The sequence below is a fragment of the Falco peregrinus genome, chromosome 12 (genome assembly GCF_023634155.1).
Source record: "Falco peregrinus isolate bFalPer1 chromosome 12, bFalPer1.pri, whole genome shotgun sequence".
Taxonomy (NCBI): domain Eukaryota; kingdom Metazoa; phylum Chordata; class Aves; order Falconiformes; family Falconidae; genus Falco; species Falco peregrinus.
This window is the reverse complement of record NC_073732.1, coordinates 6,670,695-6,697,690: the sequence shown is the minus strand read 5'-3', so window position 1 is coordinate 6,697,690 and position 26,996 is coordinate 6,670,695. Positions and strand designations below refer to the sequence as shown.

The window sequence follows — 26,996 nt, the reverse complement described above, 5'->3', positions numbered from 1 at the left end:
TCATATATTTTATATAATAGAGTCCAATATTCCTCTTTAATCTCCTAGAGCTATTGAAATTGGTTAATTAAATAGTACAGGCTCTTAATAATTAATATGTCAGGCTATGATCATAGCTTTATTCGTTAGGAATGATTTCAAGCCTAAATCTTTCAAGTATGTAATCAGTATTTCTATTACTTTTTCACAATATATTGTATTAATATAATAATTATGTGTGTGGGCTGGCTTTAAAATCTAAAACTGAAATTCTTTGCTCACAAAATGCCCTCCAGTTGGCAAGTTTTCTTAAAATAGTTTGTCTGGCATAATACTGCTGAGAGGCAGGGGAGTGGAGCTGTCCTGATGGAAAGCAAGTTTTATGAAGTGCTGCCATACGAGACGGCAGGGCTGCGTTGCTGTTGGACCTCACGGTTTGTATGTGCCTGTGGTGGTTGGTGGTTTTGGTTTTTTTTTTAATAGACAAATGTGCCTCATTCTGGCTTGGCTCACGATAAAAGTCAGATTGAGCTCAAGGTAGTGGTTTATTGCCTGATTACAGCACTCACTGATGACTATTTAATCGCTTGAGGCACATCTGCCTGCTGTTGGCTGGGTGGGTATCATCTGGGCTTGCGGTTAGTAGTGAAATTGTTTCTCTAACTGGAGTATCTTTGCAGATCAGTCACGGTAAGATCATAATTGTAGACTCTCCAGTGATTAAATGGACATAGGAACTGCTAGTCATTCATGTTTTGGCCTGTCAGTTTGGAAAACCAGCCTTGCCTTTCCTTAGAGAATCCGTTCAGGTGGCATGGATGCGAGAGCTGACGCCGTCTGTGGGAGCAGCGTGTGTAACCGTGCCCACACGGGTCACTGCCCTCGGGGGCACAGCCCCGTACCCCTTAGTTCAGGGGCTGGTGACTCAGCAGAGCTGGGGTTTCTAACGTTCCCATGGGGACGTTGAGGATTTTTTTTTTGTGTAAAACCGAGTGCACAGGTGGAGCAAGAGTGGTCTCAGGAATACGCAGGACCAACCAAATTTTGTTAGCCAGCCCAGGAAAGATGCAGTAATTTCAACAGCTAATGCTACTGAGGAGACTTGAGTACTGTGCTGCTTGCGCTGCCTCCGCACATAATAAAAATCTTGTCGTTATTCCTTCCAGGCCTGGCTCCACGACTGACCAAGAAAAGGGTATGTGCTCCTGCTGGTGCTGAGCAGGGAACTGAGGTGCCTTGCCCACGTTACTAGCTGTGCTTCAAACAGCATTACGGCAAAATAGCACGAGCTGTTGGTGAAGCCAGAGGAGAAGGGTTTCCCTTTATGAGCTGGGTGTCCATGCTACGATTATTTGGGTGCCTTTCCAGCCCAACAGCCCACATGAGGAACTTGCTGTCTGTCCTCTTGCAAACCACAGGAGGGAATTCTGCCCGTTGGATGCTGTTAGAAGCGTGCTGAACTCACCTCTAGAACACTTGGCTAAAAGCAGTCTCAACTGTGTAACCTGTTTTAGCAGGATTTACTGGATTGGACTGTCAGATGTAAAATAATGCTACTGTGATGAGTCCTTTGTCCTTTCGGTCTGTCACCTTGCTTTTCCTCAGGGGAGTATCTGGGGAAATTTCCCTTGGATTGCTTGATGAAGAGGGATGGGAATGAATATGTATTTATTAATTCTTATTTCTTAATTTTTATATCTAAGAAATACACATTTCTTAATTTCTTATTCTTGGGAAACCTGTGAAGGGTCACAATTTCAGAATAGCAGTCAGAGAGAAATGAAAAAGGTTAATTCTGATTTGCCAGGCATCTTTTGGCTTTTATGAAGCAAATGAGTGGAAGCCACAGTCAAGCCCCATGGAAACGTAGCGCAAGGATGTTGGTGAGAGGTAATGTTAATGTTTGGCTTTAGAAGTCTGTGTTTGGGCAGGGCAACTGGGCATGTGCTGCGGGTGCCCAGAACCACCCAGTCTGGGCAGAAGTGGGAAACCTGGTAGTGGTTTCCGATGGTGAATCCTGCGTGAGGTTTTCTTCTATGGGTCTGACCTGACGGGCTTTGCCCCGTGAGCCCTCTCTGAGCGTGCATTTGCCATCTGACCGCCTGTGTGACATGGGCAAAGCAGCTCATTCTTGTTTCTGAAATTGTCTCTTCATCTCCCTTGCATAAGGAGCACTGGGTGTCCTTTTGACATCCCACGGGGGGAGCTGGTATTGCTTAGGATACTGCGGAGTGTGGGAATGTTGTGTGCACAGCTCTGGGTTCCTCCTGTCGAAACCCTTTTCCAAGGGGAAGTGCAAAACCGCCACACAAGAATGGATGGCGGAGTTGAGTTAAAGTGCTCTCTAGGGACAGAAAAAATACAATTTGGATTCCAGTTCCCTTACCAAACGTTCATTGGAACAAAAATGGAACAGCGCCAAAAGGGGAGTGGGGAGGACAGAGTCCTTTCCGTTGTGGACTAGTGGATTGGGAACATAGGAAAAGGAGTGGTGAAACAGAGGTCCAGACTCCCCGGCACATGTTCTGTCTGCTTGGCTAAATAAAAGAACCGTTAATATTAATGTCTGTGTGAGATCAAGTCTGTTTAGCCTGTTCCTTACCAAGTAAGTAGCCAGGAATTCACCCTGCGTACGGAGTCGGGCCGGTTGGCCTGGGAGGAGAAGATGCGTGCTGCTAGGCTTGGGGTGACCCGCTGCAGCGGCTACTTCCACCCTTACCCTTTATGGATTTTATATGGAATTTATTTTATATGGAATTTATGGATTCTATAAAGGCAAATAGTCTTGTGTATGCCTGGACCTTAATGCCACCTACCGCTGCGTGTTGGCTACTCACCGTGCTGGGCAAGTCCTTCCATGCGTTGGGAAGGGAGTGGGGACAGGCACCTCAAGGTGTGGGTTCCACTGGTACGCTTCGACTTCCAGCGCTGTTCTGCTTGGTGCTGTACTACACAGACCTTAAACCCAAAGAAAGCTTAAATACTTTGTGAGCTGTGATCGTTATTGCTCCTTTTAAGGAGAGGTGCTGGATCGTAAGTTAGGAGTTGAAAGTCTGTAAAAGTTCAGAAGTTCTAGAAGGGAATTTGAATGTAATCTACAATTTTTGTGGCTAGGATAGCCTTTAAAAGCCCCCTTCTCCCATCAAATGCCATACCAGTGTTAGTTCATTTAAAAATAAACAGTTTAATGTTCCAGAACACAAACAGCAAAACGTACCTAGACATCACAAATAAGCGTAATGACCCAGTGGTTCTGCATTTAATACTCACTTTCTCTGTTGCAGCTCAATGGGATAATCTTGTTTCCTCAAGAGGAAAAACAAAACTCTGGAAATGTTTCTGAAACAATTCCCTGTTCCTAATAGCTCAGAAACTTCTAGCTCCTACTTACAGATCTTTGTTTGCAGAGTTTAAGCTAGCTGAATTAGTGATGGTACATCTGCTACATAACTACAGCATCGTTGTAAGTGCTGACGCACACAGGTTGCACAGACCGACGATCCAGTCAGCCTGAACGGATCCCAGCTGTAGCATTTTGGATGTGGTCAGGGACCAGCAAGACACGCGCAGCAAACCTTTAATCGCCTCTGCATACTCGACTCTCTGCAACCAACATACTGGAGCCAGCGTTGTCTCCTCTGTCATAATGGTCGAGCAGGCTGTGGGCAATGAAGCTGCTTTCTGAATGCAGCGTCTCGCATTTCTGGCAGACGAGGATTTCACATTTCGGACACATTTTCCCAGAGGGCGGGTGCCTTAAAGAACATATTTCCTCCCGTGCTGGCTTCAGCTTTTTGGAACCTTTCCTGTGTAAACATCTCCTCTTGTCTTCAAAGAGCGGACTTCTTCCCTGAGGCCTAGAACAGTCGGAAAGGTGAGGGGTTTAACCTGTGCGCTCCCTAGATGGATGAGATCAGCAGGAGCAGCTGGTGTGTGAAGTGTGAGCCCTTCCCGAGGCTTTTCCTGGGACAGGAGGAGCAGGTGCAGCCTGTGGGCACCCCCAGAAAATGGGAACAGACAGGAAAAGGAGAGTCTGGCTCTGGTGCTCTGATGGCAGTGACAGGGCATTAGTTTCAGAACAGGGTTAAAAGGATTGTCACCGTTTAAACAAAACAGTAAAAAAAAATAAAAAAAAAAGTGATCTAGCTAGGTAGGAGCTTTCTACTCTGTTCTTTAATGTACAGCTTTTCTCTGGCTGATCGTGGCATGAGTCTCGTGTGTTTGCATGAAGACAAATTTCATACAGCTCTGTGTGTCTGAATTACAGGCTTCTGACCAAGTAGGCTTCACCTATGCGATCATAAAGGTTCTTTTTATACTTGTCATGCGCTAATAATTATGCTGGCTAGTAGATAAAACCCTGTATTACACTATCCTTGAATAGAGATGGAAGGGTTGAAAGAAAAGCACTCTGGATAGAGTTATTTACCATTATATTATATAAAATCACAGAATGGTCAGGGTTGGAAGGGACCTCTGGAGATCATCTAGTTCAACTCCCTGCTAAAGCAGGTTCACCTAGAGCAGCCTGCAAAATAGTATGTCAAAATCAGACACTAACCTACATAATCCCTTACAAGAGCTCACAAATTGGTGCTGAACTGTAGAGATTATCTGATTTGGCTACAGCACTGTGAAAGTTGTAGGCCCTGATGACTTAATGTTTATAAAAAACAACTGCTATGCAACATCTGTGGAAATACATCCAGCAAAGTCTGAAGACTGGCTGACTTTCCATTAATGTGAGTGTACCATGGGACAAGGATGCTATGTTACTGTTTTGATTTTTATTTTTTTTAATCAAACTGGGGAAAACCTGCATTCATCACTTAAGACTAAGGATCAAGGCCTAGAAAGCATGATTTTACTGCTTTGTTTGCACTTGGCTGTCTCCCAAATGTGTGCTTCAGTAAAGTTATGGACAACAGGGAAAATTCACAGCTGTAATTCACTAATTCCTTGGATGTTTGACTATGTTTCCAGTCCAGTTCCTCAGCAGTGCAGCAAGATAAATCCCAAAGCAAAGCTCTTGGTATTGGTTGTTCTGCAATTGGATCAGTCTGAGAGAAGAATGTGGTGCTCAGGATCATTTCTGGCTAGCGTATTTTAATCTTATGTTGAGCTTGTAACCAGCTGCTGTGGCTATCAGGCTTAATGTAGTTAGCTGAGTAATTGCTGAGACTTGCATGTACTTCCTGCTAAGACAGTAATTTCATGATAATTATCAAAGACAGACTCCTTTTTAGGAGATCTGTGCAGAAAGCTGCTCTTGTAATGGATGAAAAAAGGCATTTACTGGAAAACTACTCCTGATCTTAGCATGATGCACACACCAAGTTTACCTAACGTTAGGGAAGAATAATATTAAGTACAAAGACCCAAGAAAAGAATTTCAAATCCCGTAAGAGTGATGGTGATAGCTCAAAGCTAATACATGCACAAAGTAGTTAGCTCAAACTCATTTTTGCTTTGCTTCATCTGGTTAAAAAATGAATAGTTTTGAATTGCTTGTGTCTCGTCCATCCCCCCATCCCTGGTCCCCCTTCTTCATCTATCTGAAAAGTAGTAAGCATAAAGGCACTATTACAGGAACATAAGCAATAATTATGTTCTGGTTCAAGAGAATTGGTAGTACTAGCTTTGTCAAACAGTGATTTTTGGCTGCTGCCCATATGTCGCTACTGCCTGTTACACCCTGGAGCTGGGTGTACTGGTGCCACTAACTGCGGCAATGTTGTTCCTGGAAAATTGTCCTGGGTTGTCGCACCTGGCAGCGCCTGTGTGTATGCGGAGGAATAGAGATGCTGCCCCTCCAGATTTCTCTTGCTGGGTGGGAGAAAGCATAGGGAATTGGTTACATGATAAAGATGTAGACACACAAGGTCTGGAGACCTGGATTTCATACCTACTTCTGCCAGTGACTTGCTAGTTTTTTAGGTTAAGTTATTTAATTTGCCTGTAACTGTCCCCTTGTGTGTGGGACAGCTAATCCAGCCTGGGTGACAAAGGGATCTGTGGCTCTTTGAAAGGTGCTCTGGGAATACTTACAAAATTTTTGTTAAAAATGTATACAAAACTTAGCCTTGGATGTACTTACAGTTTATTCTTAGGAGACCCAGAGAAGAGGCTCAGTCCAGAAAATCTCTTCTTAAATAGCCGTGCTCGCTTTTTTTGGCTGTGCTTCCCATCTCCTGTGCTTTCTTCTGGGAGTCCCTTCTTTCCCTTGCGCCAGCTCGTTTCATCTGCCATAACAGCAGCACCTGCTCAGATGAGAGCAGAAGTCCGAGTAGCTTTTCGAAAGCCTCTTTCTAACTGTGTTGCGCCTGGTGACGTTTGGATCTGTTCCTCTCCAAACCTGGAAGTGTCCAGAGTTACGCAGAAGGTTTAGTCAAGATCAGTGAGCAGCCGCTTTCTGTCAGATGGAGCAAATACCAGCTTTGGAAAATCCTGCAGATACAAGGCGACTCTGGATATTCTTTCTCAACCACTGTTCCACGTAATTGGAGAAAGTAGGCTTGGACATTAAATACAATAAATATTTCCCTCTACGCGCTCACTTTCATGATCAGGCTGGTTGCTGAAAACGAACAGAGGCGGTGGCTCATTTGGGAAAAGCAAAGAACCAGGAGCCAGTGAAACAGTTTTGTGCAGAAAACAGAAGCAGTAAAACAAATGTGAGATGAAGCAAACACTGCAAAGCAAAAACCAGAACCCTTGAAAGATGAAGAACCAACAGGGGATTTTAGTTAAGGCTTGGAAATTATTTCCTTTTTCTTTTGATAAAGCAGTTGATTAGTCTGCATTTCCGCCTTGCATTGCTTTGTCTCCAAGAATTAGCCCGTTGGCCTCTCTGATTGAATTAGTCTCTCTGCTCTACATTTGATACTTGCTAATTGCATTAACTTTTGGTTGCTTGAGGTGGAGGGTCACGTTCGCCCCCTCCTAATGACTGGAAGTGGTTCTCTGTTGCTACCTGTTCAAAATATTTTCCACAAATCATCCAAAACAAGTCACACAGTGTTGGTATGCTTAAAAACAAAATTGGCAACCGTTCTGAACTATGCACTCTTCTGATTTTACTCTTCATATCCTCCTCCCCTCCCCAGCCTTTTAAGAACAGTTCTCTGACCAGTTCTTACAGCGGGACATACAGAGGCCGTAGGGACTCACTGTGCAAATGCTTTGCAGGATCAACATGTTTTGCATGAAACAGTTTCTCATTGTGTTAAAATAATTTAACAAAACCGTATGTTGACACCTATTAAACAGAAACTAAAATACCTCGAAGGAACGGAGTGACCACCTTGCTACTCCTGCTTGGTAACAGGACAGCCAGCTTTTTAAGAGAACCTAGGTAAGCTGGACCTGTTTATCCCACAGAAATGCCAGAAAAAGGCTATTTATGAAAGAAATTACAAACAGTTCATTGACCTGTAAAAGGAAGCTGTCACTAAAGAATGGCTGTGCTATTAGAGAACGAATAAAAGTTGTGAATGAAAGAAAATGACACGCCTCACGATGCTAGACTTCAGATTTTAATTTGTGACGAAACGATCTGCAAGTTCAGGACCCATTTTAGGCACACAGTGGTGCTGAGGTGAAGCTTTGCAGAACAGAGCAACCTGTAGCTAATAAACCCTGCAACCGGGGAGGCAGGAATCCTCCTTGCCTCTGCCAAGTGAGCTTCAAAGGCGTCTCCTCACAGATCTTCCAGCAGTAATTCTGCTTGTCTGAAAGATCAAGAGAGGAAAATGTAACGCTGAAAGTACATGTGTACATACGCGGAAACTGGTGACAAAGAATTGAAGGTACACAGAAGGGGTTGTTTATACAGCCATTTAGTCAATTTTTTTTTCCAAAAAATTGTACTTTGGACATATATTGTATAGTATTTAATTTCTCTTCTTTTAAAGCTGAAGTTGTCTGGCTACGTTGGGTTTCCAGCATAATTAATTCTAATGACATAGGGGGAATTCCTCCTGTACTTGAACCCTATGCTTAAATGTGTTGCCAGATCAAAAGATTTGAATATCCAATATTTGAATAATTATTTGCCTTGCTTTTCTTCTGTGCTTGAATCTGGTGAAATGTGACTACTGTTGCTTTCAGTGCACCAATTAATTGCCCTCACCTTTCTCACTTAACAACAGCAATAGTGCTTTTTTGTTTTGTGAGCCAGGTTAACCAGTAACTGTTGGTGTGGTTAGCCTTGAGATTTATTGTATGGTCAGTCTGTTAAATTTACAGATTACATAACAGGTCTTTAAAACAGGAATCCTACTTGTAGATCTGGGACAAAACAAGTTTCCTTCAGATGAAGATTGCACAGAAGCATTTTCAGGAACCTCAGCGTTGTACATGCAGGTTGTCGCTAGTTAATTTTAAGCAAAATCTAGTACCTGCAAGACTTCAGATGTCAAAACTGATTTGCACTGATGCTTGCTGTTGACGGCTTTTATCCCTGGACTATCTGAGCAGTGTATTGGTGTCTCTGTGACTGCCGTTATATTTATAAAGATGACTTCAGGACAAAGTATGAATTGTGGGTGGGGTTAGAAACACCCAACAATTTACAGATGGGACTCACAGGCTAAAGATGCAGGAAACTTTTTCAGAAACGGACCGTTTCCACAGCCATCCCTCCAACTGCAGCAGCACACAGCAGCCCTGGCCGGGCTGATACCCCTGGGGTAAAAGAACCAAACAGAACAAGAGGTAAAATCTTTGTGGCAGGGACTGTCATGCAAACACACAGGGTAAAAGATGTCAGACAGGACAGGAGGTCTGGAGGGAGGAAATGACATGACTAGCAACTTGGGAAAGATTTCTTTGTCCCCAGGATGCAGTTTTTCTGATCCAGTTCTGTGTCTTAATTAAATAAAATTTGTTTGAACTAATTCTGATCATATTATTTTTCCCACCACAGGGTGTCTCTGCATCTCTTCTTACACCAAAGGCTTTGGTAGCCTTTCATGGCAAGCCGTGATCTCAAGGGAATGTAGGGTTAAAGGGAAATGTCCCCCACTTTAACTGTGGACTGACTTCAGGATCGTGAGCCGCCTTGGATCGGAATGGTGATGCCTTCATTAGCCGGCAGGAAATTCTTCAGCAAGTAAGGTCTTAGTCCAGTGATGTTATTTAATTTGGTTTTGAGTGCTCTCCTGTATCAGATCAAAGCTGTGGCCATATGATGTGGTGCACTGATCTAGCTTAAGTTTGTTCTGCATTACATTCACAACATTTGAAGCATTATCCCTGCACTGGCACACTTTCACTAAAGCAGGCGATGCCTGTCTGCCACGTTACCTTTATGCTTACGTGGGTATTTTTTGTTCTCCTTCAACTGGGATAAAGCTGGCATGAAGCCAGCATGAACACTGGATCGTGTGCTCTGGATAGTTTGTATATTTAAACCGTTTCATGTTGGGTTTGGGGGTTTTTAGGACTTCCTTCAGTCTTACAAGCTTTGGGCTGGCATCAGTAGTTACTTGTTCCACTCTCCATATAGCAGGGACGTGAAGCCACACCGCAGGAAGGTCTGGGCAGTGGGTGCTGCTGTCCCAGCAGCTCCTGGCCACACCAGCCAGCCATGGCTCTTCACTTCCTTGGGATTCCAATGTGGTTTGGGTTTGAGGAGTAAGGAGACAGTAAGTAAGGAGTAGCAGGTGCTCCCAACGTTGGGGTTAAGTCTGTGTGTGGTTGTTGGCGTGGCTGTATGCTATAGGCACATTATGTAAACATATCTTTGTCTGGGAGGTCTGAAAAGTAAACCATCCTCAGGAGGGAAGAGTTACGGAGGAATTCCAGATGGGAAGTGCTGAGCTAAGCGGTCTGTGGATGGGTATAGCTTAAAGCTAGTCAGGAATCTTCTGATTGTCATCAGGGCATGTCAGCTGGTTGAAACTCCAGCTTTTTGTAGAGAAAATCCAGTTTGAAGTGTTTTTTACTGCCATTGGGAAACGTTTCCCAGGGCCAGGCTGTTATGAGTGCAATATGTGAGCAAGCCCTCAGCGATGTGGTCGAATGTAGAAAACTAGAGCTCAAAGTGCTGCCCTAAGTGATATTTATTTATTCATGCAAATAATTAGCTTCAGTGGAAGAGACAGAATCTCACCCTCCAGTGGCAGTAGGTATGATGAGTCTTCAACGCAGTGAGCAAGCTCTGAGTTGGCAGAGGCAGAAGGTCCTTGTGGCCCCGCTGCTCTGGGGTGTTGCACCGCTCCAAGGGGCTGCTTCCCCGTCTGCGCTGGTGGCTGGGGGCTCGCACCTGAACCAGGCCGCGACAGCACCTCAGCCTGGATTTAGGTAATAACCAAGTGTCTGGTGGCTGGGCTGTGTGCCACTGCTGTGGGTGCTGTCACACGCGCTGGCTACTTTCTTTTTCCATGAAAATACTCAGCTGGTTGATGATACCCAGTTTGGAAACCGGGGCTGATGCGCCGCTCACCCCTAACGCCTGCACCTTTGCCTGTTGCTTTGAGGAGTCATTGCACGCAGAAGACACAGATTTGATGTGATAACGCAGATGCATTTATCCCCAACAGGAATCCCAGGATCTGAGGTCCAGATACTTGCAGAAGCATCTGTTCTGGCTGTGTTCTGGGTAAGCTCTCGCCCTGCTTGGGTGGATGCCTGGTTTTAAAGTCTTGTGCTAGCTGTCACTGAGGCTGGCGGAAAGTTAGGGACAGCGGTGACCGGTGGAGTGTCTTTTTACAATTAAACCGAAGCAAGGTGTCACTGCGGACAGCAACAGCAAGGTCCCACTTCTTGAGAAAATGACGGCGTAGGCTTGCTGCGTCCTTGGTGTCTGGCTGGAGCCCGTGATGGCCGCAGAGGGGCACGTTCTGCCTCGGGTGTTTGGCCCCGCACCGGGCCGGGGGCGAGCGAGAGCAGCGCTGCGCTAGCCAGGGGGCTCGGGGGAGCTGGGACGTGGGGGCTGCGAGGAGCCCGAGCCAGGAGCGCCGGGCCGGGGCCAGGGCGCGGTTCCGCCCGAGGGACGCCCCTGCCGAAGCACCCACGGCTGCCCTCGCTGCCCACCCGCCGCCGGCTCTGCCCCGCGGTACCCCCCGTCACGGCCCCCCCGCCCTCCCCCATCCCGCGGGGGGACCGGGCCGGTGGCTGCAGGCACGCACGAAGGTCTCCAGCTGGGACCCCCGGCGGGATGGCCCCGCCGCCCCGGGACAGCTCCCGCCCGCGGGTGGGGGGGGAGGGGAGGGGGAGGGGCGGCGGCGGCGCCCGTCCCTCCCGGACCTGCCGGGGGTGGGGAGGGGGCCCCGCCGCTCCCCGCTCCGTGATGTGCGGCGCAGGCATGCTCAGTAGCCGGTGCCTACCCCTCCTCTCTCCGCCGCCGCGCCGACGGTGCTAGGAGGCTGCCGGCAGCGGCGCCGAAAGCCATCTTTGCCGGAGCCGCCCGGCGCCCCTCGGTCGCCGCCATGTGAGTAGCGGGGCGGCCCGGCCCCCCCCCGGGGCGCGGGCGGCCGCGGGGCTGTAGGGCTCGGGGGGCGCCGCGGGGCGCTGCCCTGCTGCTCCCGCAGCCGGGGGGGCGGCTCCGTGCGGCGGGGGGCTGGGGGCGGGAGGGGGCTGCGGCGCCCTGAGCGGGGGTCCCGGGCGGGGCCGGGGGTGTGCGGTGCCCGCAGCCCCGAAGTCCGGTGTGGTGCTGCTGCTGCCAGCAACCTGCGAGCCTCGGCGGGTCTGCGGGGCGTACCCGCCCGCCGGGCAGCGGGAGGGGGTGGCTGGCACGGTACTGACCCGGGTCGGCCCGAGGGGCAGCGCGGGGCCGAGACCCTCGACAGGTCCGAGGCAGCGATGCAGAACTGCCTGAGTCACCCGGCGGAGCCACGGCCAGCGGGTCCTGCCTGTCCTCGCTGTTCCGTGAGACGTTCCCTCCCCAGGACTGGCAGCCTGAGCAGCTCAGCCCCATCCCCAGCACCCACGGCCTCCTGTCAGCAGCGCCGGATAATAATCCGTTTCTTCTTGCTTGCATCTCTTCAAATACCTCTCCCGAGCCCTTACGTTGAGCATCAACGCTTTAATTAACGCTCTCTGCTAGGCAGTGCTGAACCCCCCAAAGTCAGTGCTGAAACAAGTGTGCTGAGGTAAGTAGGGGCGGATCAGCCCCCTGTTCATTCACAAAAGAATTCAGGTGGCTTGAACGCATCATTTCACTATTGTCTCAATTCACTGTGCATTCCCAGTGACTCCTAAGGGACCGCCAGAGAAGATGGCTAAAGCAAAGAGTCACTCATGTGCTGGTGTATGGGACCAAATATCTGCTGGTTTTGGGTGCTCTTGGAAGAACTGGAGCTTGGTTGATTCAGAGAAGATAAGGAGTGGAAACAGTCCTGGCAATCTGTGATTAAATTACTATTAAAATATTGCCAGTAACTAACTGTTCTTCACGAGGGTTTTTCAGAATAGTCTACCATCACATATTGTGAAATGTTTGCTTTTTTCTTTAATGTTATTTCCTATATAATATCTCAGACAATAAGCTTTTGTCTATGTTGTCTAAAATGTTTCCAAAGCAAGGAACTCCTTGGAAGGAAAAAAAAATAACTTATCTAAAAGAAGATTCCTTAGGTAAACACTGAACTCCATCTAGCAAAAGGCAGTTCATTGTAAGCTTCTGTTGCCTAGTTGTGCTTATATCAGGAGCCAGATGATGACATCAAATACTTTTATTTATATGTGAGATTTTTTTCTGTGATTAATACAAGAGTTTGCTGCTGCGGTATTATACGATCGAAGCTGTTAAGACACAAAGCAATAATTCAGATAATGTTTAACTCAATCGGTATATGTTTTGGTTTTGGCGTGTCTAGGTCTTCAAGAGAGCATTTCTAAATAAAGCAGAAAGGGTGACACTAGTAGAACTTGGTCATACCTCTTCTATAGGGGACTTGCATCAGACTTCTGACAAAAATCAGAAGAAAAGAAGGCAGTTTTTGCCTACTTTGGCCATATAGACTTCCAGTCTGATAATTGAAATGAAGCCAAGACAAATAAGCAGCTTGTCATTGTCAGTTGGCTTCTGTTTCATTGCCAGATATTGTAATGAAAACTTTTTTTTTTTAACATCTGCATGAATATCATGTCCCAGTACCTTCTGAGTTACTGATGAACAACAGAGATAAATGTGTATTAGCTACTGACTTGTAGCAGCAGCTACAGTTGTAGTTCATAGGGCTGTAGAAGCCAATTGCTAGTGAGCACCAAATACTCTGCAGAGGTTACTTCTAATCTTACACCGATAGAGTATTGCAAACACGGACTCTTCTTGCGTGTATACAGACATGCGCATGAGACATGACGCTGTGTCTTCAGCGTGTGGGATCTAGTGTCAGTGAAGAACTCCTTTGCTGGGTCAAGTGACAGATCCATCTCTCCTGGTGTGCTGTCCTCTGAAGTAGCTAGCAGGGAGTGCTTAGGGGAGAGTACAAGAAAGCAGTGGGTATGCAGTGGTATTCCCAGAATTCTTCCCCAGCTGCCAGGCATGTAAGGCTTGGGGAGTGTCCGAACCTGAGGAGAGTTCTTTATCGTTCCTGACTCGCACTGGGTTTTGTTGTTCTTTCAGTCAGGTGTCCAGTTGCTCCATTTGCAGCGTACTGTGGCACAGAGCTCCACAGCTGGACTGGGCCGGTGCGAAAGCCACGTCCTATTGTTTCTGAGCTAGCAGGTAGCAGGTTCTGCCTGACCTTACTCTCATGTTGGAGATCAGAGAACAGTATTCCTTATTCACCGTCTTCTCTGGGGTTCATGATTGTGTGTCACCCCAGCAAACCTGCACTGATTTACGTGAGGTGGGAATCTGTGGTCTCTGTTGCAGTGAGTACGATCCAGGGCAGGTAAGACACGTTCAGGTAACAGACATCTTTCACCTTGGTGCAGGCAGAGGAGAGGATGCTGTGGCATAAGAAGATTGAATGAAAAGATATAAGAGGGATCTAAAGCAAGAATGGAGATGGGTTGGACCATACCAGTGCTGCTAGGAAGATTGTTCCAGGTGTAAGGGAGAGCACGCAAACTTACTTAGAGGAGATATGAGGAGCAGTGAAGGGAGATGAGGAGAAGAAAACGGTGCTTAAAGTTGGGGCACTTATAGGCTTTGTTCCTCTCTGGAAAACAGACTGACAGCGGCAGGTGAAGTATATTGGTTTGTTTCTTTTACAATGGTCACATCTCAATAGGTAATTATATATAGTAGAAGTTCATGACATCATGGCATCTGTTGTTTACAGATAGGTCAGTGAGCAGACAGCAGGGTGCCTTTGATTACATTAATCCAATACAAATGTGCTCTATGGCAGGGTACAACTTTTGTGAGACAAGGAGCAAAGCAAAGCACCTGGCTCTCCCCCCGGCGGAATTGCCTTGCTGTATCTCATTCCTCGGGTAGCAGTTAGAGCTTTCTGAAAAAAACAAAACCAAACCACCCAACCCTTCTGCCTATTTTAGAGCAGCAAGGAGTAACATCCTAGTGGGGATGGATAGGATTAAAATGGTTCCAGCAATTGTAATGAGTCTGTTCTGGTTGAATGTCTGTTTGGTTTCTCTGAAAAGAATGGCATGGCCATGGTCTCCTGCTGTTAGTAGAGCAGTACTTAGCCCTGGTTTTGTGGGCATAATTTTATGAAACTCAGCAAAATCTCCCTACCTTGCCCTTCTCTTGTACTGATCAGCGGAGACAAACCAATTTAGTACAGCTCTCTACCCAGTCCTGACCCCCTGCTTTTGGGGAGCTCGGTGGCTTACAGAAGCGAGTGCAGCCAGTGCATGTCCTAGGGAAGTATAACTAGCGTAAAATGGAGGGGTACATTTTCTAAATGGTACATCTGTTCTGTGCTGCTAAGTGTCTGTGTTCCCTTAGAAATATGTTCTAAAAGAGCTCCGAAAATCCACGGTTGCAAGAAGATTGGCATCCACTGGAGCTCTCAGGGTTTTACATCTGGTGGCCAGCTGCCTCAGACCCAGACAAGCTACAGTCAGTCTTGACGTTTTCTGACTGCCTCCCCCATCAGCCAGAGGGACCAGTGGTTTTGAGAGTCCTGTAGTATTGGTTCACACAAGCATAGTTGTGACCGAGTGGGTGGTTGTTCTCATTTAAAGGATGTAGTGGAGCTTGTAGTGAAAATAACCAGGCTGTACTCGGTGGAGCACAGCTGTGTGCAGGAGAAGAGGATGCTGAGGGGTGAAAGGGCCCCGTTTTCAGCATGGTTCTATTCTGACCCTTGTTTGCTGGTTCTAAGACTCACAGCTCTGAGTAAGAGCCTTGAAGTAAGGGCGTTAGGAATAGGAGCTGTTGTTGTTTGCCACTTTAAGACCTCAACAGAGGGATGTATGTGTTGTGTTCATTGGTTTTTTCCCTTCACTGGCTCTTTTGTGGCATCATGCACACAGGCATCTTCTTTCTGTCTTGCATTAGAAATAGATGCTTCCAGCCACATGTTAAGTGTTATTCCTTATACGCTTGCCGTTTGAAAGAAGGGTGGCCCAAGCAGGTCATAAATCTTTTGGATATTTGGGTAATGAGTCTTTTAAAATGTAGAGATCAAACTGAATGGTGTCTTGAGGACCTCAGTGAAGAAAATAATCCCAGAATGGGCGCAACTGGGAATTACGTGTGACAAGTACAGACAAAGTGAATGTCACAATAAACATTCTTCAAAACAGGCTAACAATGAGGTGCATGAAACCCAAATATATTTAGTCCAGTGGTCCCTTTCCTTGCGACTTGGCGCTCATTCATTGTGTTATGCATCAGCCATAACTAGTTGCTGTTGACTTCCAGGCATTTTGCATGGATAGTTCCAGCTGTGGGGTGACTCACAGGACACTTAATGTGGCTGTAGTGGAAGCTGAACTGGTTAACCAGATGAGCATTTCCCCTTTTTAGATGCTATTTAGATAATCAATGTCTTCTTGAAAAATCAGTAATTAGGCTGTAGAGCACCAGGCACACCCATGTTTGTGTGGATGGCTTGGGGTGAAGAGGCATGGCTGAAGAAAGGAAAGCGATGTATGAAACATGTTTTCCCCTTCCGCTGCTGTTCTGCCACCGTTTGTAGGATGCAGAACACATGGAGGTTTCTCACTGACAGCTTTAGCCAAATGCCAGCGGTGCCCTGGAAGGGCCAGTACAGGCTGTCCCAAATAAGTTCAAATTGACTGAACTGCTCATTTTAGGCAATTACGACTTAAAGAGAATATGCTCCCACCTACGTCATTCAGTGCTCTCTACTGTCATTATTTGTAGTCATTACCAGCAGTTAACTAGGCTGGTGTTTTGTAATGATGCAATTCCTTTTTCCCTGATGTTTGTACTTGAGCCCTCTAAACTCTTTTCCATTATCCACTGAACACCCACCAAATGATTGCAAGGTGGTGTTTTGGATTTTTTTAACTGCTAAGTTATGGCAACCTGATGTTTTTTCTGTGTAAAGTAGTAACTCATTGAAAAAGATCTGTCTGTACATTTGCAAGTAAGTGTTTTGTCAGTTGCAATTATATTGTAGCTTCTTGTACTGGGTGAAATAATTAGAATGAAAGTTCCTGACCAAATGATCTGAATTATCTGATCAAGTTCCTTTATCTCTTCAGATGCAAAATTCAATGAGAAATATGCAGGAAAATGCAAGTATTTCTATTTCAGAGTAAATGAGAAAGAAATTTAATTTATCATGTGTTACCTTACAGCTGCTTGAATCAGTATCGCAGGGTCAAAAGGAACTCTTCTAGAAAACAGACATTCTCCTACGATGGCCTTTTAGAAGATAAACCCCACATTGTTTCAGGAATTGGGGTGGTGGGGTGTTTGTTGTTTCTTTTTTTTTAAAGTACATTCTCATCTATTGCAGCGGTCTCTAAATGTAAACTGGTAAATGTATTGGAATCAAGTGCTTTCACTGCATGTTTATGTATCAGAGCCATAGCTTGCTTGCATGTTGGAAGCACCAACTAGCTGACAATTTGTGTTTGTGAGGAATCAGTGCTTCACCAGAGTTTTTATTATTATGAAACACGTCAATACCATGCAGAATTGAGACAGCCTTTGCAAGAAGCTGGAGACAGAAACAGCACTGGTGGGAATACGCCGAAGGCTGTGATGTGTCCTGCTTCATCAAATGATGTCCTTGTGCTGGAGTCTAAGTAGGAAAGGAAGTGTCCACAGATTTTACAAAACTCCTTACATGGTCCAGAAAAGAGATTAAGAGAGGAAACAGACAGCAATAAGTGCTGTACTGAAGTGTTGTTAGTGCCTGATACTGGATAGATGCTGATTTTCTTTTAAGATGCTCACACTAGATCCAGATGGGAATTTATATAATGAAATTGAAAAATTGAACAGTATTAAAAATGCAGTCATTGTAAGGAAATGCTTCTTATGTCCCGTTCAGGATGCAGCAAAATGTGTGTTATATTACAAAATTATCAAGACTACTTTGCATTGTTTGAAGTTCAGTTGCAAAATTTTGTTTTTAAATAGCTTCTTAAAGGACTGTATTGCATCTCCTGAACAAGGAGAGATGTTTTGTGAAATGTTTTTGGAGGGATTAAAAAATCCGACTGGACAATGTCCTAAGCAACTTCATCTAGTGGGCCCTGCTCTGAGCAGAGGGCTAGACTAGATGATCTCCAGAGGTTCCTTCCAACCTCAGTGCTCCTGTGCTACCATTTGAAAAGGTCAGACAAAACTGAATATGTTGAAGTTAATTAAACTAATGTTTGGCTGTATTCCAAGCGTCCAAGATACTGACTTTTCATCCATGATAACTTGGTAGCACTTTTATCTTCAACCTGTTGGTAGTGTATGCCACAGGAATACCTGTAATAGAAGGCGAAAACATGGTATTTGGGAAGGGAGGAAATGTGGGAGTTAAAAAAAAAATGCAGATCCCTGGAATGCATTATTAAATTTGGCTTGAATGCAAAAGTTTGTATTTCTCCCACAGGGAACAAAAACCAGGTTTCTTGCAAGTGAGCTTTCTCATCTTTCATATTCCATGCAATCTTCTCTAGCTTGGTGTCTGCTCCCATCTCTCTACACCATGTCTTGCAGTAGCTTGGTAGTTTGCAAAAAGCTATTGTTCTGTTGCCCTGTAAATGCTGTTCTCAGCAGTGCAGAGCGCACATTTTAATAAAACCATATGTGCTTACATAAAGTTAGAGGAGAATCTCACAGTCGCATGCAGTGGACTGGAAGAGAGAGGAATTGCTGGTAGTAGGCAAGGTTACGGATTTGTGGTGTGCTGACCAAGACAGGAGTTCTGACCCACTGCTACAGAGCTGTGGCTTTTTCAACTCAGTTTGTAACTTCTGGAAATGGTTGGTTTAATCCCTGGTGTATCTACCAGAATGGTAGCTGATGAGTTAGCACAAAAGACTGTGTTGCTTCAGGGCATGGCTGTGGCGGGGGATCCTTCAGCTGTGGAGCGCTCCTTATATCCATGCTGGCAGCAGGTATCTCTTGGGTTTGGGCTGTCGGAAGCAGGACAGATCCTTAGCCCAGCATCTTCCCTGCCTCTCCAGATCTCCTTCCTCAGTCTAGATTTCACGTACCTCTGGAGAAGAGCGAGGAGTGAGCTTTCCCAGTAAGCCCTGTGAACTGCAGTTCTTGCTGGAATCAGTCTCTGAACTTCCAAGCGAGCCCCAAAGTACTCTGCTCTACTGAAACATCGTTGCCTCTGTAAGAGCAAGCGTGGATCTGTGAAGGAAAGGACTTAAGAATTGGCTCTACAGGCTTCCCAGCATCTCCTCTGCACCTGCAGAAGGGCAGGGGTCTGGCTCTGGGAGGTGGGGGTGTTGTAACGCACTGGTTGCCCTTTTAGACACCAAGGTCCTGAGTCAGGCAATGTGCCAGTGTTTTAGAAATATATGGGTTCTGGTAAAGCTTTCCTAGAAACAAAGAAAATCATTAATTATCCCTAAACCCACTTGTTATCTGCTTCAGGAGGTTAATGGTTAGAAATTACATTTGTTCATTTGAATTCATATACAAAAATAGCTCCTCTTTATCATGCTAGTGAATATGGCCCTGCTCAGGGCCCTAATTACGGTGTGCTGCAGGAAGGTGAAGGGCACGGCTGCTTCAGAGCATAAACCTGCAGCTGTTGGCACAGGCTGTTGCATGGGATAGTGCTTTTTTGTGATAGTTTGGGGTTTAGAGGGGAATTCTAAGACCGGACATTTCTTCTTGTGCACTCACTCTCTAAGTCGATCTGTGGGAAAGCTTGCTGAACTCCAGCAAGGTTTGCCAATAGCTCTTATAGAGAATGGTCCCCCCCTTCTCTTTCTTGTGTCTCCAGCAGTATCCATTTCCAGTGTGTGCACAGAGAGAATAGTTGCACTTAACAGCTGTCACCCATGGTGACAATTCAGCAGGGGAAAGGGGAGGGGAAGCAAAGAAACAAAGAGCTTTAATCAATAGCAGCAAACCCAAAGTTGTCACCTAACCCTGAAAAGCATGGAGCACTTTGTGCTATCACCGAGCAGCTAAACTGACTGGCATGGCACTTCGTGCTGCCAAACATCCTGAGTGGGGTCGGAACTTACCAAACAGTTGCCACAAGATAGTTGGAGCTACCTCTTGGTAAAGATGCCAAGATTCCTAAATCAGCATCAGATCGAGCATCAATAAGCAAAGCTCTGGCAGAATGACCTTGCACCCCTCGTACAGGGTGAGGGCGGTGGGTGCTGCAAGCTGGATTTGCTAGCCCTGGTTCTGGGCAAGTACTCGTATTTGCAGAGGACAGTTCTGTATAAATATAGCTTTGTTTGTTTTCCATCACAACTGCACCGAGTGACCAAACAGTCCTTCCAGAAGGCTTTGGGTAGCTGGTTGCTTCCTACACTTCAAAAGCTGGCTGAGATTTGATGATGACTTATAGCCCATCAGCTTACTTGAGAATTTCAAGGCAGAATTCTCTGGGCTGGTGTCAGCACTGCGGTTGAGAGCCTTTCTGCTGACTGGGATCCAGGGAGAGCTCAGCTTGAGAGCAGGTGCTGCCAGGATGAATCAGCAGATATCTTCCTGGAAGCAGTCAACAGTCTGGATATCCCAAGTGTTTAGCAGAGATCCCACCAGGCTATAAAAGTCTGCTTCTGAAATGTATGACTACTTGTTTCCAGCAAGGAGGTGTACAGTCATTCCCTGACAGCTGTGATACTGTCTCCCACACATACATGAAGATCACACGGTGACATTTTTCAGCAACTTTGTTTACTAGATGATATAAACACAAAAATATTTCAAGCCACTGAACGCTTTGATGCTTTTTTCCGTTGAATGTTTCAGGGAGACGAGGAGAAGGGAATGGAAAGGTGGAGTGTGCCCTGTGTGTCTTGGCGTGTTGACACTGACCTGCATGTTTTGCATGTCAGTTCTCAATTGTTTCACGTATGTGAAGCAACATGGTCTCTTGTATTTCGTCTTTGTAACTGATTCATGGCCACAGCAGCAATGTTAAAGCGAAGAACCTTGCATTAGCATGTTTGTTGCCCTTGTGACAATTCTGTGCAGTTAACCCTAGGAGAGAATGAGGCGGATTTGATTTTAAGTTCTGTGCAGACACTGAAATGCTTTAGCGGTAGAATGATCTCCTTCAGAAACCACAGCTGACAGGTGCTCTTCTTGTTCAACTCCGACCTGACAAAGCCAGTTACGAACTACGCAAGTTAGTATTTTTCTGGTTGCTGACTCCCAGATAGCTGTTTGAGGATCTCCTTCACCACCACAGTTCTGGAAATAAAGCCTGTTGTCAGTCCCGAGCCCCTCTCCCAGCCCTTCCTATTTCCTGAGCAGTCTGGATGGTGAAACTTGTTAGGCAGGAAGAAGGCACTTAGACTTAAAACATAACAATTACAGAATCAAACACTCTCTATACCTGGACAGAGGAAAGAGCTGAACCGGTCGGATAGTGTGTGTGTATGAAACGAGGGGGCCTGCACCTTGGGGAAGGGAGCATTGTGCCCAGAGGGAAGAGCAGAGTTCCTGTCTCAGAAATACCTCGTTCCTGTGTGTTGTCAGTGAACAAGAGGTACCCAGATTTCCAGGTAACTTGCCGTAGTCTTGGAGGAATCCGTAGTGCTTGTAGCAAGGGCAAGAACTTCAGAAAACCGGAGTTTGATTGCACTGAATGGTTGCTGGTATTGAAGTCCCTTAGAAGATGAAGTGCTACCCAGCAACGAGAAGAGGAGTCCAAGAGGTCCTATCTGTTTAGGAAGTTAAATCCAAAATCCTCAGAGGCACCGTGGCTAATGGCTCTAGATCAGGCTCAGCTCAGAGCTAAATCACTCTGTACAAGGTACTTTCACTCCAAGATGCTGCAGTAGCATTGCACAGCTTGAAGGAAAACATTTTAAAAAGTAGAAAACATGTAGTTCAGAAGGTAATGCCTAGCAAACCAAGCATTATGTACTTTGCTGAGTGAAACTGAAAAATCCCCAAATATTGTAAAACATTTAACAAAACTTAGCCAGTGACTACCTACATGTTCGTTTAATGTAAAAGTGCGCCTTTTGGTTTTGATGGGTTTTTTTAATAGTTTGGTGATGGTGCTTGTCTCTGGGTTTGTTCTAGCATTGTTTGTCTATAGGACTGAATCTGTTTTACAGCAAAGGCAGCTGTTCCCCCAACCTGGACCAGAGTAGCTGTGCTTCAGTGTTTGGATATACACAACCATTTGCAAAGCTCCTCTAGTTGAAAGGACTTTTTTTTTTTTTTTTCCAAGGGTTTATGTTTATTTCTATAGTCTTTGGTTTGCTTTGAAACTGATTGTGCATGTTGCTTATAGGATTATGCATGTAAATAGCAAAGGAAGGTACTTGATAAAGATTTTTCAGATCTTTAAAAAACTTGTCATCTGGGATTTAGGATAGAAACTGAGAAACTCCTCTTATTTGGAGGGTGGTGGGGAAGTATTGTGAGTAACAGGCAAGGGACAGCAACTTGGTGAGTGATGGGGAAGAGGAGACAAGTGTAGGTGTTTACCCTTGCGGCTTGCTGTGCCGAGCCGCTGTTAGTCCCTTGGCAGCTCAGACACAGAGCAGTGGCGGCAGCCAGGTGTCTCCGGCGGTGACTCATATGCCCAGTACAGGTTTCTGTTGTTTTCACTGTGGTCCCTTGTTAACCTGCAGCTGGTCTCTCTTGGAATCTGCCTTCCCCTGCAACTTCCCAGTGGTGAATGTGAATGTCCACCCGTATTTGAGACATCTCCCTTCCTGAGGTGGCTTGGTTACAGGTAGGTTATAGATTCACCAGCCAGCAAGCGCCAACTACAGCTCCACGTGCCAGAGGCTCCTAGCCTGACTGCCCATGGAAATGGCCTTCCTCTGAATCTCTGCTGGGACGGTAGAGTGTGTTGTGGGGCTCTAGCAGCACAAACACATCAAACAGGCTGTCAGTGGTGATAGAAGACAGAATTGCAGAAATTCCCTTGTGTTGTTAAATAAACAAAGGGAATCCCTCTGCTCTGAGCCACAATTTCCTTTAATTTGGTCAACGTAGAATAATCTGAGTTTATTCTTCTTGGCTGTCTCTTTGAGCGAATAAACTAGGCAAACTTGGTTGCATTCTTTCGTAGCAGAAAAGACTTGTAGGCTGAGGACAAAAGAAGATTAATTTAGAATATGTAAGGAGTTAAGGTGGGGGCCTTGACTCCTTATGCCAAATAGAGCTTTTGCATTTTCTGTTCTGCCAAGCGCCAACCTTGTAAATCCTTTTCTCAGGAGCAGTATAGAAAAATGAGAATTGTCAGGAATGGAGAAGGCTTCTTTTACTTTAATCTTACATCTCAAACAGCAGCATCGTGGATGCCTCAGACATTTGCAAAAACACTAGGCACACGAGAGATGGTGAGACCTCTGAGCAGATCAGCCCAACAGTCCAATAGTGTTTCGTAATGGAGACTTGGCATTTTAAGCAAAGCTTTCTCTCTCCCAAACTCTTCTAATTAGCTAGTAGAATTCTAGGTATTCTTGCTATGTACGTGCAGAAGTAGAGAGGTGGTCGTGCTAAGCCATCCTTTCCCTGTTTCCAGTTAAAGAGCTTTTTGGACAAAGGCTGACTGGCTTTATACTGAACACATAGACTGGGAGTAGAGTGAAAAGAAATAGGATCTCTGTCCTGCTAAAAACGAAGAAACAAGATAAATCTCCCTACGTAGTATCCATGCAGGAACTACTATCTGGGCAATACCATTGCTTCTACTGCTAACCCGTGTCTGTCAATATAGCAGGGCTGAATCAGGATCATGTGTCTTTGGGATGGAAGAAATTGCTTCTGATTTCTTTCTATTATAGCTACAGAGAGACTGAGCAAAGAGGACACAAGGACAGGCTGGGGGGCATAGCCCACTGCTACATTAGACATCACACCGCCTCACTGTTGCACAGTGAAAAAAATTGCTGCTGTCTCTGTCCTCCTGTCTTCAAAGTGGAACAAAGGGAAGATATTGTGCTTCTCCCTTTTAAGTCTTTTTTGACTTAAGGACTTTGTTTAGTTATCTTTAGTTACTAGACCTCTGCCCAAGTAATGAGGGGTGTCTGGAACTGGGAATTCCTTGTAGTTACTGCCGTAACCAAAATAGGGCTGTTCTTGAGAAGCTTTTACTTTTCCACAATGTAGTGTATTTTGTATTTCCAAGTACAATATAGATTTTATATAGAACTTTTTCTTGGGCATATTCAGGTAAGTGCTCAAGATGCTTAACTCGGAGATCAAAAAGCCAAGTAAACTGACCTTTTTGTAAGATCAACTTGGGGATATTAATGCTCCACAAGTGTGAGATTTTGAGGTGAGAAGATATTCAGCACAGGAACAAACACCTCTGACTAGGAGCATGCAGAATTTTTTCAAATTGCAAGTGTTTTAAATGACAGCTGCGTTGTGCAAATGTGTGTAGAGAATGCTCAATTTAGGTGTTTCCATGATGCTGTGCAAGAGCTATTCTGCATATAAGCATAATGATGCAAAGCATGTTCTGTTTGACATCTCAGTGTTTTGCTCTGTCTTTAGAAGTAAAATCCTGAGAGGCTGGTATTTTTTGCATATGTGTGCATTAGATGGGTTGTTTTGGGATAGGCAATTAGTTTTGTTTGGGTTTGAAACTATCTGAAATGGAGAAGTTGTTTGACAAATTAAAATGTTGGAATTCAGCCTCTTGTTTTGGGGGCCTCATCTCCAGTCCACTGAGGCAGCTGCTGTCCCAGTTCAGGCAATCTGCCTTGGAAGAGTATTTGTTTCTTCCGAGTAGTACTTTGCTTTAGACAGGATGTGTTGGTGCTTATCTTCTCTACGTGGAGGTCTCCGTTACAGCAAGTTTAATGACAACAAGACAGCAAGAACTATTCGAAGTTATGTCTATAGCATCAGAGTAATAGAGAATACATTTCATAGAGGGACAGCGTGTGGCTGTTGACTGCACAAGAACTAGCCCTGTTCATAAAAGCCAAAGGTTGTGGACTGTGTAATACCATACTCGGTAGAAGAGGATGCATCCAGCATCTTGCTCATTCCTCCTTGTCCCCAGTCTGCAACATACATGTAAGTAAAGCAAACTGATTCTTGGCATATAGCAATAGTCCTGTCTTAGCCATATACAATTGGCTGAAATAAAGAGGAATGTGTAAATAGCTCCTAGGCCCTGGCTGTCTTACATCTGGTACCCCAGGGCTGAGCAACAACATGGAGCAGACAAGCTGGCAGCGATTCGAAAGTTCAAGAGAATGCATAAAGCTGAAAACTCCTTGAAGAGATGGGTGAGAGATTTCCCTCTAAAACTACTTTTTTTTAAGTGGGGGAACAAACAATGAATTTTAATTAGGATAATGGTTTTAATAGGCTAAAACCAATCAAAATACCCCTCTGTGTCTTAAAGACAGTGGTACTGGCAACCTCGGCACTGCACAGATTTACACTATATAAACACTGACAAATGAACCAAAGAATTCAAATTTTGTTGAAAAGCTAAGACAAATACAGCCTTTTTATATATTATATATGCCATTTTTTATATATGTATGGATTTTTTTCCTTCAGAATTAGCAACTGTTAATGGGAATTGGGAGAGAAGATAGAATATCCTGGTTTAAATGTAGTAGCGTGAATAAAAGTGATTTATATAGTTCTCTTACATGCTTATGATTGTCCCAGAGCTTTAATGAACATTTGCTGATGTCCTCCAAATTTGTCTCACAGGATTGAGTTAGTGTGGGATTTTGTCTGCATCACAATGCTCCAGAAATTGACATTTTAAAAGATTTTAAGACTTCAGTCCTCTTCCTTTGAGAGTAACTTCTCTCAAAGTACTAGGAAATAAAACAGCCTGCCACAACCCTTACTGTTTGGCTGGGAAGGTGGCTTTTGGGGTGTTGGCTTCTGCTATTCATGGTTCTTTGTATCCCCTGCAATGTGCTGGTGTTTGGTGATACATATGATAGTAAGTACCAGTGAAGTGATGAGTGAAATAGAGGAGTAACAGGCTGTAATAGCACGCTGCTGGTAGAAGGAAAGATGTTCTGGTCCGGTCAGCCTCATGTGAAGTGGGTTACTGGGTAAAACATAACCATCCCTGCCTTGCCCTTTCTTTTTTGCCTCTTTCCTCACCTTTGATCTATGACTAGCTCTGACTACCTTTGACTATCTTCTGCTCCGCCTTGCAAAACCTTTTGTGGAGCGCATTTGCTCCAGCAGTGTGTGAACAATGTCTGTCTCTTAGGTTTTTTTCATCAGAGGCCACATCTTGTACCATCAGGAATAAAATTGCCTGGCTCACTTCTGATTTGAAATTTGATTTCTTAAATGTCATTAAATTAAAAAAAAAAAGGGGGGGGGAAGCAGTCAGGCTGTGACATGTGAAGGGAACAGAAGTTATGGACTGGGGAAAATATCTTCTCACTAGAAAAGATCTTTGAAGAGAGAAAATAAATTCCTTATGGAAAGATCAAAGCACATGAAGGTGATGGATTACGACAAGATAAAAAAAAACACCTGGAGAAAATGGTAGGTTCAAACATAAAAGAGGGAAATAGGACAGTGTGGTTTTTTGTTGGAGATAAAGGATAGTTAGATGGCTAGCTAAGGACTTGAGATTATATGTTGTAGCTAAAGGACTACTAGCACAGGAATAGGGATTTCTTTCTTCATGCCTGGCACAGCCTCCACTTAGGTGGCGTTGAGGTAACCTTGGAGTTGCAGTCCTGGATTCCTGCTCTGCTGTGGTGCTCTGTGCTGGTGACTACAGCCTAATGCACTCTGTAGTGCAACCAGACCTTCTCAGACTGATGTAATCATAATAATTCTTAAAGTCACTTGAATAGTCTGATTAGGTCCTGCTACGGTCAAAAAATAGGAGGAGTTAAAGGAAAAAAAAAAAAGGCAGAAACCCTTCTGGTGAGCTAGGAAATGTTCACAGGTGAATAACTCTGGGAAAACTTTTGTTCAGGTTGTTGTTATCAAAGGTCATCTGTACTGCTATAGGTATCTATGTGCTTTCTTCATTGCTGCAGTGTGTGATGCCTCACAATCATACAGAAACAGACAACTACAGCTAAGGCACAAAGACAGATCCTCAAGTATCTTGCTCTGTGGCATACACATCTGTGGGAATCGGACGTTTGAAATGCCTCTCGAGAAGCTAGGATCAGGTGACTTTACCCAAGGCTGTGCTGGGTTTCTGTGGGAAAGCAGAGGCTGCACCTCGCTTCTCTTATTTCATCACCCATCCTTCCCCCAGTCCCACCACAAAGCAGAAGTCCCAGGGGACTTGTGCTGGTGCTTTACATGCACCACGAGGTTCACCTGCACTAATTGCAAAGTTAAGTGTTGGACCTACTGAGAGTTACTCAGCCACCCACAGCTATCTCTAGGTGTTGCTGTTTGTCCTTCTGGTTTATTTCTTGGTATGTTTGAGTAGTTGGATCTCCACAAACCTGCCAGTTGTTTCCTGGATCAACAGTGATGTCTACGTTGAGTGAGAACCCGGCGTTTGTTGCCTGCCCCTCTTAGCAACACCCACTATACC

The 26,996-nt window shown here is 45.2% G+C and overlaps 1 protein-coding gene and 1 long non-coding RNA gene across 2 annotated transcripts in view; both read left to right on the top strand.

The window, feature by feature from the left end:
* The first annotated feature begins 11,228 nt into the window (after positions 1–11,228).
* LOC101915948 (vesicle-associated membrane protein 2-like) overlaps positions 11,229–26,996 on the top strand; it is a 47,817-nt gene continuing 32,049 nt past the window's right edge. The window contains exon 1 of the mRNA XM_055817471.1: positions 11,229–11,413. Coding sequence (XP_055673446.1) covers positions 11,412–11,413 — 2 coding nt within the window. The 5' untranslated portion in view covers positions 11,229–11,411. The remainder of the gene's footprint in view (positions 11,414–26,996) is intronic.
* Positions 11,603–12,354, top strand: LOC129785399 (uncharacterized). Its single transcript, XR_008749455.1, has 2 exons — positions 11,603–12,074; positions 12,174–12,354. It is a non-coding gene; the product is annotated as an uncharacterized LOC129785399 (long non-coding RNA).